Below are 13,819 nucleotides of genomic sequence, written 5' to 3'. Positions count from 1 at the left end.
ACTGGCAAAAACTTTGCTGGGACTTTCTCTAGGAATATGCTCACATATTCCCACCCACTTCAGGGAGACTCGCTTTTTTTTTTAAGCAAACAATAAGGAGTGGCAACAGGAGACAGAGGGTAGGGTCCTGCGTATTGTAGTGTGCGCCAAAAATTTACAGGCAACTCTTTATATTTAAATTGTACAGTACAGGACACAGGATTTGTATTCAAAGACCATGGGACAACTGCCAGCAACGAACCAAGGGATGCACAACAAGATAGGAAAAACGTATGAACAGACCAGGAGGCGGACTTCAAGCAAATGCTTCAGGCTGGGTTCACACTGCTGCGGGGGGAGATCCGGATGTGATTCGCACCGCAAATCACATCCGATCTCCGTAGCGATGCGAGTACAGCCATACAGATAGTATGGCTGAATTCGCATCGCTCCCGCAGCAAACTCGCACGGGACCCTTTTTTTGGTCCGCAACAGAATCGGATCGCATGGGGGTTCACACCATGCGATCCGATTCCTGTGCGAGTCGGCAGATCGCACTGCGATATGCGGACGGATCTGGGGGTGTCATTAACATATCATTGACACTCCCAGCCGTCCGCATAGGGCACTGTGAACTGCCGGCGGGAGTAATGCGATGCGGGAAAACGCAGCGGATTCGCGGCGTTCCCGCATCGCAGCGGTGTGAACCCGGCCTCATGCTGAAAAGCTGAAGAGACACTAAACAGACCTGATAGAATGAACTGTGATAAGGAAAGGGGAGACTCTTTTCCCAAGGGTGTAGGCCCAGAAATAACTCATCTGATCCAACTGGCAGTGATGGAGCGAGAGGCAGAATGTTCTGGGCGTCCGAAGGAGGGACAAAAAGGAACTCTTGCAAATAGAAGCCATGGCTGCCACAAAGACACTGACAGCTCTGACAAAAACTAGGCAGTGTGAGGCAATTTTCTTGGTGTGTTTTGGGGCAGGACACAGGGAAGGAAGGACAATTTCTTCAATGAGGTGGAAGGAAGAAACCATTTTGAGTAGAAAAAAGGACTTGGTCTAAAGAACACCTTGTCCCTGTCCAATAGAAGAAAAGGCTCCCCTACAAGAAGGGGCTGCGATCTCAGAAACATGCCTAACAGATGTAATGCCACAAAGAAGGCAACCTTACAGTTACAATAAGATGAGATCTCTGTAATCAGATCAAAGGGGGTCTCTGGAGTACACAGAGCACCAGGTTCAGATCCCAAGGTGACACAGGAGGTTGAATTAGGCAATTTACATTAACACCACCCTGCAAAAAAGTTTGTTAAACTGTGAAGTATTTTTTGTTTGGCCGGCCCGGTCGCAAATTTTACCTATTGAAATATCTTGCTTTTTATATGCCTATGGCGTTTGCTTTTTTTAATAAATATCCAGCGGTTTTTCCTATGGCCATCTTATTTGTTTTCCTTTGAGCCACATTTGCATCACTATTTTTGTAATGCAATTGGTCGCTAGTGGAGGATTCGTGTGGACAAAGTCCTGACCAGGGGACCCCCCACAGAAGTGACGACCAGATCGTTTCCGAATATCCAACTGAAGAAAAAACCTGTAGCTAATTTCTGGTCAGGGCCTAGCTATCTAGCAGCTGGTAAGCAGACATTTCTTCTGGTGGTGGGATCTATCGCGCAAAGTCACTTAGATTGTGGATTTCATCAGATGTTGGACTGTCACTAAATACTGTACAGTTTTGGACACTCTCTGATCACTTGTTTATTTATTTCTAAGTCACATATTTTTTTGGACACCAATACAGTTTTATTGATCACCAATGATATAGAATATTTTTCAAAAATAAATAAATAATATTTTCCATTTATTGTGAAGTTTATATATGAGATTAATACCCATTCACTGGGGGTTTTTTATTTTTTTTTTTTTTTTTTTTTTTTTTAAGGTCACAAGAGCGCTTTTTTGTTTTTATTGTATTTTTGGGTCTTCCACTTTGTGTTGCAGCTATTTAGTTCATTGTCCAATGCAGTTTTTTTCTTTTGCTATAATTCTTTTTTCAGATCCTCAGAGTTCTTTGCCATGAGGTGCCATGTTGAAATTCCAGTGACCAGCATGAGAGTGAGAGCGATAACACCAACTTTAACACACCTGCTCCCCATTCACACCTGAGACCTTGTCACACTAACAAGTCACATGACACCAGGGAGGGTAAAATGGTTAATTGGGCCCAATTCGACATTTTCAATTAGGGGTGTACTCACTTTTGTTGCCAGGGGTTTAAACATGAAGGGCTGCGTATTGAGTTATTTTGAGAGAACAGCAAATTTACACTGTTATACAAGCTGTACTACTACATTGTAGCAAAGTGACATTTCTTCAGTGTTGTCAAATGAAAAGATATAATAAAATATTTACAAAAATGTGAGGGGTGTACTTACTTTTGTGAGATAATATATACATTTATACACACACAAATTTACAAAGTGCTTTACATATGTATTATACACTCACATCAGTCCCTGCCCTCAAGGAGCTTATAATCTAAGGTCCCTAGCTCACATTCATACAGTGAAGGAGTGGAAGAGGACTCCCGTGGCAACCTGTGAAGCTCTGGTGAACTCCATGCCCAAGAGGCTTAAGGCAGTGCTGGAAAATAATGGTGGCCACACAAAATATTGACACTTTGGGCCCAATTTGGACATTTTCACTTAGGGGCGTACTCACTTTCATTGTCAGCGGTTTAGACATTAATGGCTGTGTGATGTACCGCGCACCCTACTAATTAAAGCATTACATAGTTAGTAAGGTTAAACCCTATCCCTGTACATTGTACACTCACATTGGTCCCTACTCTCAAGGAGCCCACAATCCAAGTCCCCATTCATATACTAGGGCCAATTTGGGACAGAAGCCAATTAACCTAACCGCATGTCTTTGGAGTGTGGGAGGAAACCGGAGTACACGGAGGAAACCCACGCAGGTACAGGGAGAACATGCAAACTCCAGGCAGGTAGTGTCGTGGTTGGGATTCAAACCAGTGACCCTATTTACTACTATGCGAGAGTGCTAACCACTACACCACTGTGCTGCCCACACATTGAAGAGGAACTGTAGTCTGCTGACATCGTTTGTAATAAAAACATGTTTGCCGTTCTGAAGCTTATCTCTAACCACTTTTCTCATTATTTTATATATACTGTGATTCTGTACTTACTCAGTGGAGGGAGCTTTCTGACAACTACTTGGCAAGTGAGCTGTTTAAGGTATTTATTGGCAGAAAAAAAAACGTTTTACTATCCAAAGTTAAAACAAGGGCAGAAGATTTAATAGATGTAAAAGATGAAAAAATTACTGAAGTTCCACTTTATCATCATAAAGTGCAATACCATGAACGACCGCCAGATGTCCCTCGTGGCTTGGTTATCATAGGTGAACGTGCAAGATTGAGTAATACAGTCACATAAAATAAACTTACAGACAAATATGCAAAGAATTACCACCAGATATCTCCAGTGGGTGACAATAAATTTAAAGTGCAATGTCCAAAAAATTCATTATATTGTTAATAAATGGAAAAGTCCAAAAACTTTATCAAATGGATTCCAATGATGCATGTGATTTCAATGATCCAACACTGAAGTGTCTAAAGCCTCATACACACGGTTTGAGTGTTAGCCAATCGAGCGTTTGATTTTTGTCTTAAGGGCGTGTGCCAGGATAGTCTTCAATACCAACGGTATACAATTGTCGTGCAACAAACACGAACATAGTGACATACTACGAGGAATTTCAGCTCTTGAGCGCCACCCTTGGGGCTCCTCCTGCTAATTTCGTGTTTGGCGAGCACGGATTCCGAGCATGCATGTTTGTACTTCCCACTTGTCTGACCATACGAAAATCTGCCTTCAAACCGATGTCTGCTGAAAATTTACCAGCCTGCCATCCAACATTTGTTGGCCGAAAGTTGGACAACAATTGTCAAAAGGAGTGTGCCAACAGTAAGATTTTAGGACAACAGTCTGTCAACAGAATCCCCTGCCAGCAATCGTACCGTGTGTGTACGAGGCTTTAGGGTCTTCCTCCACCAACACCGGTCACACAGCCTACTCACCAGATTTATATGACCCCCATTACAGGAGTCATACACAGCAGATTGGCACAGTATTAATCCGAATGTTTGTCTCAGCGATTCAGCAAAAGGAGGCTTATTAAGTAAAAAAACTCATGCGATTTTGCAAAGCTAAATTTTGAGAGTTTGAAATTGAGCTAAAAGTTTGTATTGTAAACTCACATTAGAGTTTTTTTTACTAAATTGGATGGATTAAATCGGATTGGATATCAGACACGCTGACGAAACACATTGGGCGTGGTCGAGTGTGATGCATCATTTCTGCACATAGTGGAACGCAGGTGGAACGCATTCAGCATCCCTGCTTCCACTTTCTTTTGTATCTTTGTATTTTATGTGCACTTGACTCAAGTGGAACTTTTGGCGATATTTTTTTAATAAACATACGTACTTCACCATGGGAGACTGTTTCTTCCTTATATTCTTATACAGATATCTGGAGATTTGGTGATCTTTGATCCAATTTGTCCTTGGAGGCTCCTTTAATGAATCGATGAGAGGAACATCGGGAGTAATCCTGTGCCAATAGAGTAGGCGGTGTGACTGGTGTTGGTGGAGGAGGACCCTTAGACACTTCACTGTTGGATCAATGAAATCGCAATGCACCATTGGAAACATTTGATGAAAGTTTTTGGACTTTGCACTTTTTATTAACAATATATTAATTTTTTGGTGGTAATTCTTTGCATATTTGCCTATAAGCACTTTAGAGTTTATTATATGTGACTGTATTATTCAATCTTGCAGGTTAACCTATGATTACCAATCCACTTGGGACATCTAGTGGTCGTTCATGATACTGCATTTTTCTTGCACTTTATTTTGTTAATGCTTAAATTAGTAGGGTGCACGGTTCATCACAACTTTTTGTCAATTTTAGGTTTTCAACCTCAAAACAAGCAGCCCCATACAATAAAACAATACAAATATTAGAGATTATATATTTGCGCAGGTAAGGGAATAACACTTTTATTCCCCCATTTTTACATTAATTGCTGTGTGTTGAGTTATTTTGAGGGGACAGCAAATTGACACTCACTACTTTACATTTTTACTTCAGTGTTGTCACATGAAATAATAAAACATTTACAAAAATTTGAGAGGTGTACTCACTTTTGTGAGTTACTGTACATACATATACTAGGGTCAATTTAGACAGGATTCAATTAACCTACCCGCATGTCTTTGGAGTGTGGAAAGCAACTAGAGTACCCAGAAGAACCCCACACACAGGCACAGGGAAAACATGCACATGCAGGCATAGGGAGAACATGCAAACTCAATGCAGGTAGTGCCAGGGTTGGGATTTGAACAAACGACCCTAGTGCGGTTAGGCTTAAGTGCCATGAGGGGGACAAAGCAAACATGTGGAAGAAGGTGCTATGGTCAGATGAGACCAAAAATGAAACCTTTTGGCCTAAAAGTAAAACGCTATGTTTGGCAGAAAACGAAAACTGCACATCACCCTAAACACACCATCCCCACCGTGAAACATGGTGGTGGCAGCATCATATTGTGGGCAAACTTTTCTTCAGCAGGGACAGGGAAGCTGGTCAGAGTTGATAGGAAGATGGATGGAGCTAAATACATGGCACTCTTAGAAGAAAACCTGTTAGTCTACAAAAAGACTTTAGACTGGGGCAGAGGTTCACTTCCAGCAAGACAAGGACCCTAAACATACAGCCAGAGCTACAATGGAATGGTTTAGATCAAAGCATATTCATGTGTTAGAATGGCCCAGTCTAAGTCCAGACCTGAATCCAATTGAGAATCTGTGGCAAGATTTGAAAATTGCTGTTCAGACGCTCTCCATCCAATCTGAAAGAGCTTGAGCTATTTTGCAAAGAGGAATGTGCAAAAATTCCACTCTATATGTGCAAAGCTGGCAGAGACAAAAAGACTTGCAGCTGTAATTGCAGTGAAAGGTGGTTCTACAAAGTACTGACTGTAAGACAAATGCACACCATACTTTTCAGATATTTATTTGTAAAAAATGTTGTAAAACGTTTATCATTTTCATTCCACTTCTATTACATAAAATCCCAATAAAATACATTTGTTTTTGGTTGTAACATGACAAAATATGGAAAATTTCAAGGGGTATGAATACCTTTTCAAGGCCCTGTAACACACACAATGTATAAATTTATGTATAAAGTGCCAACAACATCAGTGCTAAAGTGTTTGGAATATTTACAAAAGCCTGTGTCCATCTAAAACAGTGTTCAAAAAAGTTCTTCCAAGAAGAAGGTACTGGGCCGTAACTCCATCTTGTCCCTATGCAAGACCAGAACAGGGTTCATGCAGGATAAAGCCATCAGTACAGAATGGTTATAAGGATTACAACCTTGTGAGTGATAGTATAGAGGTGGGATTTCTTTAATGGGTTCAGATAGATGGTTTCTGCTGGCAAAGGTGCATCTTTTGCAGTATGCACATGACAACGCCACCCACTTCATGTGATTACACCAGCACTGCCTGTCCAGGGCCACATAGGGCCATTAGATCATCTGTCACTGCACTATGGAGAGGATGCAGCGGTGACCCGTCAGATCAATAGTAAATTCTATTGTGCAGAGTATTGCAATAAAGTGCTGGAAGCTTCTTGGACATAGCAATATATGGCTTTACTTTTATGGAGGATGCATGTTGCGGGGTGTCAGACTGACACCCCGCAACAACGATCGCCGCGATGCGCGCCCCCGGTGGCGCGCAGTGGCTTAATATCCCGATCACGTCATATGACATACGGTCAGGATATTACAACCACTTTGCCACTGTCATTTTGCTATATGGCGGGCGGCAAGTGGTTAATATTGATACACAGGAGAGATAAGAATGTACCACAGAACTACCTGCAAACGTGTGAATTTTTGCTCACAGCTCAGCTTTAACGTAACCCCAGAAAATACTAACGCTTTTCTTGCCCAGGCACACTCTCTGTCCTAACTAAAGGTTATTTTTGAAACATGTTAAATATAATTTTAAATGTCATACCACACCAAATCTAATAATGCAATATAGGACTGGATAGTCAAAAAGTTCCTAATGCTAAAGGATTATATTGAATGATGAGTAATGTTGATTGAACTTATTTTACTATAAACTTACATTAAAGAGCTGTTTGTCATCATGAAGGGAATAAAACTGAAGATGACCAGGTTTACCATTGAGAACAAGAGCTTTGCTTCTAGGGTCAAAAATCAAACCAGTCTTTACATCCGTCGCTGAAAAACAATTTACAGCATTACATTAAACGATAACGTTTAAATGGTTAGCAACAACATGTGCAAAACTAAGCTTTGTGAAACCCCACCTTGAACAGAAAAACTTAAATAGAAACAAGAAAAGATTTGTGTAGATGTTACCCTACAGGTGACATTAAGGAAGTCTGATAAGAGTTTGAAAATGGAAGACTAGCACAAGAAGCAGGATATTATAAACAAGAAAGGTAAACTGTAGTATGAATGATGGAAGAAAATCAGAGCAGATCTACAATACAATTTTACATACAGTTTACATGTTTCAAAAAATAAATACAAGTGTTAGAAAAAAAAACCTGCATGGGGAAAAAAAAGCAAAACACAAAAAAAATAAAAAACACAAACCACCGTAAAATTTGCCGACACCCCCCCCTCCCCCACGGCACCTTGGAGAGAGCGACATCATTCTACTACCAGCAAAATTTGGGAAATTTAGAGTTCTTCAAACAGACACTTCCAGTCCAGAGCTAGTGTCCTCTGGAGTACTCAGCATTACCTGGAATCTTGTTCGAGGTGGATGACTCCCCTGCACTACGGAAGTCAGAGCAAAAGGCGTGTATAAGATTTTTCTCTCCCCCCCACAGACGCAGAATTTTGTATATTACATTTTTGCTGCTTGGAATTATATTCACTTGAAATACATATATTGTTTTTGTACACATATAGACTCAAAATGATGAAATCATACCTTTTACTAGTCCTTGGATGATCCCTGTTGCTTTTAAACCCACATCAATAATTGTTATTTCTGTTAAAACAAACAAAAAAAAAAGTGATTTTTGTGCTTCCTGTAAAATGCTTTTCTAGGCACACATTGAGGGACATGGGAAGGCTTTAAACATTGGTCATTTCTGCTGCTTGTAGGAGGACTGGACAGTTGCAAAAAAACAAACAAACCGTAGGCCACCCCAGGATAAATCTTCCTACTACCATGCCTCAGTTGCTGAAGCTGAAATCAAAGGAGGCTGAAACATTCATTTAGCATTACTTAGAGCCGGGGTCACCAATCCATCAATCATGGGAAGCCAACAGGTAACTAAACAGAGCAGTGCCGATGCTCCATTCCAGCCTTTGCCAACTATTAATAGCAGAGCGGGGTTAGAGGAAAAACAGTGCTGGATAGAGGGTGGGAGCACAGGAGCTGCTTTAGTTAACCAGAAGGTGATTGGTTGCTAGGTGGTCCTAGCGAACAAGCAACAGAGTGTTAACATGAAAAGTTAACTCTGCCAGCTTCCGCCCTCCAGCTGCCTCTCACTTCGCTCTGATGTTCAGCAGGCGTAAGGTAGGAGTGCTAACTACACACAGCTGTGTGTTGTGAAGGAGGCAACTGTCCCTACTTGTGGGGGTGTGTGTAAAGTATGGATGATGGTCTGCCTGAGCCACCTAGAAATGGTGGAAGAAGCAGAAGTATCCTTATGGAGTCCATCTAGGATGCACACGATAAGAAAATCGGAAGTAAAATTTTGTCCGACAAAATCTGCCGATTTTCTGATCTTTAGTATGCATCTTTCAACAGCCGATTCTAAATTTTCAGATGACAAAAGCTGGATGCGCAGGCTTTATAATTTTTGTCGGACCTGAACACATCATTCGATTTTCCTTTAATTATGACAGTTTTCATCCGAAAAAAATCGTAAGAGCAAGACTACGCATGCTCAGAAACAAAAGAACACGTACAAAACAATTCAGCACATTACATTAGTAAGAGAATTTTTGTATGTTGAGTAACAAATTCACTTTCAATAGGAGACTAGCATACACCGGTGTGAACCGGCAATGAAGGTAAATGGACCTTCAGTGAACCTGTAAATAGAAGAAGTTTGCAACTACCAGGACTCTTCCTAGAGTGAAGCATGGTGGTGGCAGAATCCTGCTGTGGGGATATTTTTCAGTGGCAGGAACTGGGAGACTAGTCAGGATCAAGGGAAAGATAAATGCAGCAATGTACAGAGACATCCTTGATGAAAACCTGCTCCAGAGTGCTCTGGACCTCAGACTAGGATAAAGGTTCATCCTCCAGCAGGACAATGACCCTAAGCGGACAGCTAAGATAAAGGAGCGGCTACGGGACAACTCTGAATGTCCTTGAGTAGCCCAGACTTGAACACGAATGAACATCGCTGGAGAGATCTGAAAATGGCTGTGCACTAACACTCCTCATCCAACCTGATGGAGCTTGAGAGGCCCTGCAAAGAAAGGGAGAAACTGCCCAAAAATAGGTGTGCCAAACTTGTAGCATCATACTCAAAAAGACTTGAGGCTGTAATTGGTGCTTCAACGAAGTACTGAGGAAAGACTATGAATACATATGTGCATGCTTTTTTTTTTTTTTACATTTGCAAAGATTTCAAACAAATTTCTTTCACATTGTCATGTGTGGGGTATTGTTTGTAAAATTTTGAGGAAAATAATGCATTTAAATCAATTTTAGAATAAAGCTGTAACATAACAAAATGTGGAAAAAGTGAAGCGCTGTCAATACTTTCCCGGATGCACTATATATCCTGCATAATAATAATAATAATAAAATGTTATCTGATACTTATCTAAGTCACAGAAATTGACAAACTCAATATGCTTAAGCTCATTACACACAAACAAAATGAATCCTAAAAAAATGTAATAAATAAATAAAATAGAGATCCTGTTCCCTTATAGCAGATTAAACAGCAGCGCTGCCAGTCGACGTCAGAGGGAGATCTCGGCTCCTCCTACCTGGAGCAGAGCAGCCGGGAGTCACGTAACTGGCCTGAAGATCACTGGAAAAAGGTATTTAGAGGCATCTTTTTAAACAAACACTTGCAGAGTGCGTTATTGTTAGAGGGTCTGACAGTGAAAGGCTCTTTTATTTTTTTTAATGACAAACATGTTATACTTACCTGCTTTGCAGTGGTTTTGCATGGAGCCGCCCATATCCTCCTCTTCTCAGGTCCCCCGCCGATGCTCCTGGCCCCTCCCTCCTACAAAGTGAGAGCACAGCTTGCTCTGGTGTGAGCCAAGTAGGCCCTCTCCCTAGCCGTGGCTCTTCATGCTCATTCACACACAGAGCCACGGCTCAGCCCCACCATTCCCTCTCCTGATTGGCTCACTGGCTGCAAATGACAGCGGAGCCAATGGCTCCCACTGCTGCCTCATCAAAAAAGGAGTGAGACCCCGGAGAGCCGAGGCTCTCGTGCAAATTGCTGGATTGAGCAGGGGCTTGGGTAAGTATTAGGAGAGGCTGCTGCACACTGAATGCATGAAGGGGTCAAATCCTTGAGCTCTTAGAACCACTTTAACTGCTTGAGATCTGCGCTATAGCTGAATGACGGCTACAGCGTGGACCTGCATTGCCCGGACTACGTCTATTAACATTGTCCCATGCACGAGTGGCGTGCTCTGTGATCAGCGAGTCTATGAGATTCGCTGGATCACAGATCGGAGTAAGGCGTCGATCCCGACCCCTTACCACATGATCAGCAGTCAGCCAATGACAGCTGATCATGTGATGTCAACACAGCCGGTAATTGGCTATTTTTTCTCCTTGCGATCGCCGCCAGCTCCTCAGTGCCTAAAAGTGCCCCCTAGCAGCAGACAACAGTGCCCACCAGCGCCACCTGTCAGTGTCCACAATCAGTGCATGAAGAACAGTGCAGCCCCATCAGCGGCCACCAGTGCAGCCCCATCAGCGGCCACCAGTGCAGCCCCATCAGCGGCCACCAGTGCAGCCCCATCAGCGGCCACCAGTGCAGCCCCATCAGTGGCCACCAGTGCAGCCTCATCAGCACATATCAATGAAGCAGAAAAATTACCTGTTTGCAAAATTTAATAACAAACTATTAAACATGATTTTTTTTCAAAATTTTCCATGTTTTTTTGTTTGTTTAGCAAAAAAATAAAAATAAAAAAACACAGCAGTGATTAAATACCACCAAAAGAAAGCTCTATTTGTGGGGAAAAAAATGATAAAAATGTAATTTGGGTACAGTGTTGTATGACCGTGTAATTGTCTTTCAAAGAGTGACAGCGCTGAAAGCTGAAAATTGGTCTGGTAGGGGGGGGGGGGGCGAAAGTGGCCAGTAAGCAAGTGGTTAAATATTCACAGTGATGTAGAAAAAGTAAGTGACCCCACCACCTAAAAAATTCAACAAAAGCCGATTGGAATGAGTTGTTTGCACATCTCGAGTCCAATTAATGAAATGCATTTGGAGGTGTGGTTTAGAGCTACTTTGATTGATAAGAGACACCAAAAACATTTTAACCACTTCCAGTCCACGCTATAGCCGAATGGTGGCTACAGCACAGACTTACATTGCCAGGAGGCCAGCGCACTCTGATTACCGAGTTAATGAGACTCGAATGATCACAGATCAGAGTAAGGGGCCAATCCTAGCCCCTTACCATGTGATCAGCTGTCAGCCACTTGAACAGAAGAACAGTAATCTTTTTTCCTCCTCAGGCTGAGAAAAAAAAAGCTGATCGCCAGCTTCTGTGTAAGGGACATTGGTCCAGAAAAGGCACAGCCCCCCTCATCTGTGCCCACCAATCAGTGCCCACCAGTGTATATCAGTGCCACCTATCAATGGCCACCAGTGGTGCCAATCAATGCCTCAGTGCCACCTAGCAGTGCTGCCTATCAGTGCCCATCACTGCCACCCACCAGTGCCACCCATCAGTGCAGCCTCATCAGCATAGATCAACGAAGGAGAAAAATTACCTGTTTGCAAAATTTTATAACAAAATATAAAACCGTTTTGTATTATTTTTTTTTTTTTTATACACAAAACAATAAAAAACGCAGAGGGGATTGAATACCACCAAAAGAGAGCTCTGTTCGTGGGGAAAAAAATATATACAAATTTCATTTTGGTACAGTCTTGTATGACCGCACAATAGTCGTTCAAAGAGTGACAGCGCTGAAAGCTGAAAACTGGTCTGGGCAGGAGGGGGGGTTTAAGTGCCCAATAAGCAAGTGGTTAAGATTGCTATTCATAAGCATCAGCTTATGTAATTATGCTTTGCAAAAAGGAGCTCTCTGAAGACATACAGTCAAGAGTTAATCTGTATAAGGCTGGAAAGGGATACAAAGCAATCTCAAAGTGTTTAGGCATCCATCAGTCGACAAACGGTCTATAAAACGGAGACAGTTCAGTACTGAGGCATCTCTTCCTTGAAGTGGGTGCCCAGGGAAAATGACACACAATGCAAAATCCTCAATGAGCTAAAGAGGAACTCCTTCTACAGGTTTGAAGACATCACTTGGACTTGCAAAATCCCTGTTCATGAGCCTACCATATTTAAATTTTTATCCACTTACAGACCGGACCATTTTGCTGGCGTAAGACCAGATCACTTTTTGCGATTCGGCACTGCGTTGCTTTAACTGACAATTGTGCGGTTGTGCGACGTGGCTCCCAAACAAAATTGAGGTATTTTTTCCCCACAAATAGAGCTTTCTTTTGGTAGTATTTGATCACCCCTGCGTTATTTTTTGCGCTATAAACAAAAATAGAGCGACAATTTTGAAAAAAAAAACGCATTATTTTTTACTTTTTGTTATAATAAATATTCCCCAAAAATATATATATAAAAAAAAAATTTCCCTCAATTTAGGTTGATACATATTCTTCTACATATTTTTAGTAAAAAAAAAAAAAAAAAAATAATCGCAATAAGCGAGTATTGATTGGTTTGCGCAAAAGTTATAGTGTTTACAAAATAGGGGATAGTTATGGCATTTTTATTAATTTTTTTTTTTTTTACTAGTAATGGTGGCAATCAGCGATTTTTTTTGTGACTGCGACATTAGGGCGGACACATCAGACATTTTTGGGACCATTGTCATTTATACAGCAATCACTGCTATACAAATGCAGTGATTCCTGTGTAAATGACACTGGCAGTGAAGGGGTTAACCAGGGGGTGGCAGTGTAGGGGTTAAGTGTTGCTAGGGGCGTTTTACTAACTGTGGGGGGCTGGGCTTTGTTTTAGTGAACACTGATCTCTGCTCCAATCACATGGAGAAGAGATCAGCGTCACGTGCCCCGTAAAACGATCGCGGATATGCCTGTGGCGATCGAGTCCGCGGGACCCGCGACCGGACTCACGGGGGTCCCGACCGGCACGCGAGCGCACTGCCGGCAGCACGCGAGCGATGGCAGGGTGGCATTTAAAATTGGACATACCTGTACGCCAATATGCCTGCCCGTGCCATTCTGCCGACGTACATCGGCGTGCGCCGGTCGGGAAGTGGTTAAAAAAGTCGCTGCTGGCAAAGAAAATATAAAAAAATTGCTACATGCCTGACCTGGTCGGGGCCTGGACCACTTACCATCATCAAAGGGAAAATTAATTCCCAAGATAAAACCAGCCTGAATTTTGTGTCAGGGTGGGTGCTAGAAATAAATTAGCAGAAAGCTGCTCTTCTCACAGGACAGCTCTGGAAGTCCATGCTTATGTGGAGGGGGAGTAT

At 42.1% G+C, this 13,819-nt stretch overlaps 1 protein-coding gene across 1 annotated transcript in view; it reads right to left on the bottom strand.

Moving 5' to 3' along the window:
* The window catches only part of WDR75 (WD repeat domain 75), a 125,803-nt gene that overhangs the window by 79,698 nt on the left and 32,286 nt on the right, over positions 1-13,819 (bottom strand). The window contains exons 10-11 of the mRNA XM_077448699.1: positions 8,057-8,116; positions 7,217-7,332 (exon numbers count right to left, since the gene is read on the bottom strand). Coding sequence (XP_077304825.1) covers positions 7,217-7,332; positions 8,057-8,116 — 176 coding nt within the window. The remainder of the gene's footprint in view (positions 1-7,216; positions 7,333-8,056; positions 8,117-13,819) is intronic.

Source organism: Lithobates pipiens, unplaced genomic scaffold (genome assembly GCF_037356315.1).
Source record: "Lithobates pipiens isolate NorthernLeopardFrog02 unplaced genomic scaffold, aLitPip1_a1.2 Scaffold_22, whole genome shotgun sequence".
Taxonomy (NCBI): domain Eukaryota; kingdom Metazoa; phylum Chordata; class Amphibia; order Anura; family Ranidae; genus Lithobates; species Lithobates pipiens.
This window is presented reverse-complemented; position numbering and strand designations above follow the sequence as displayed.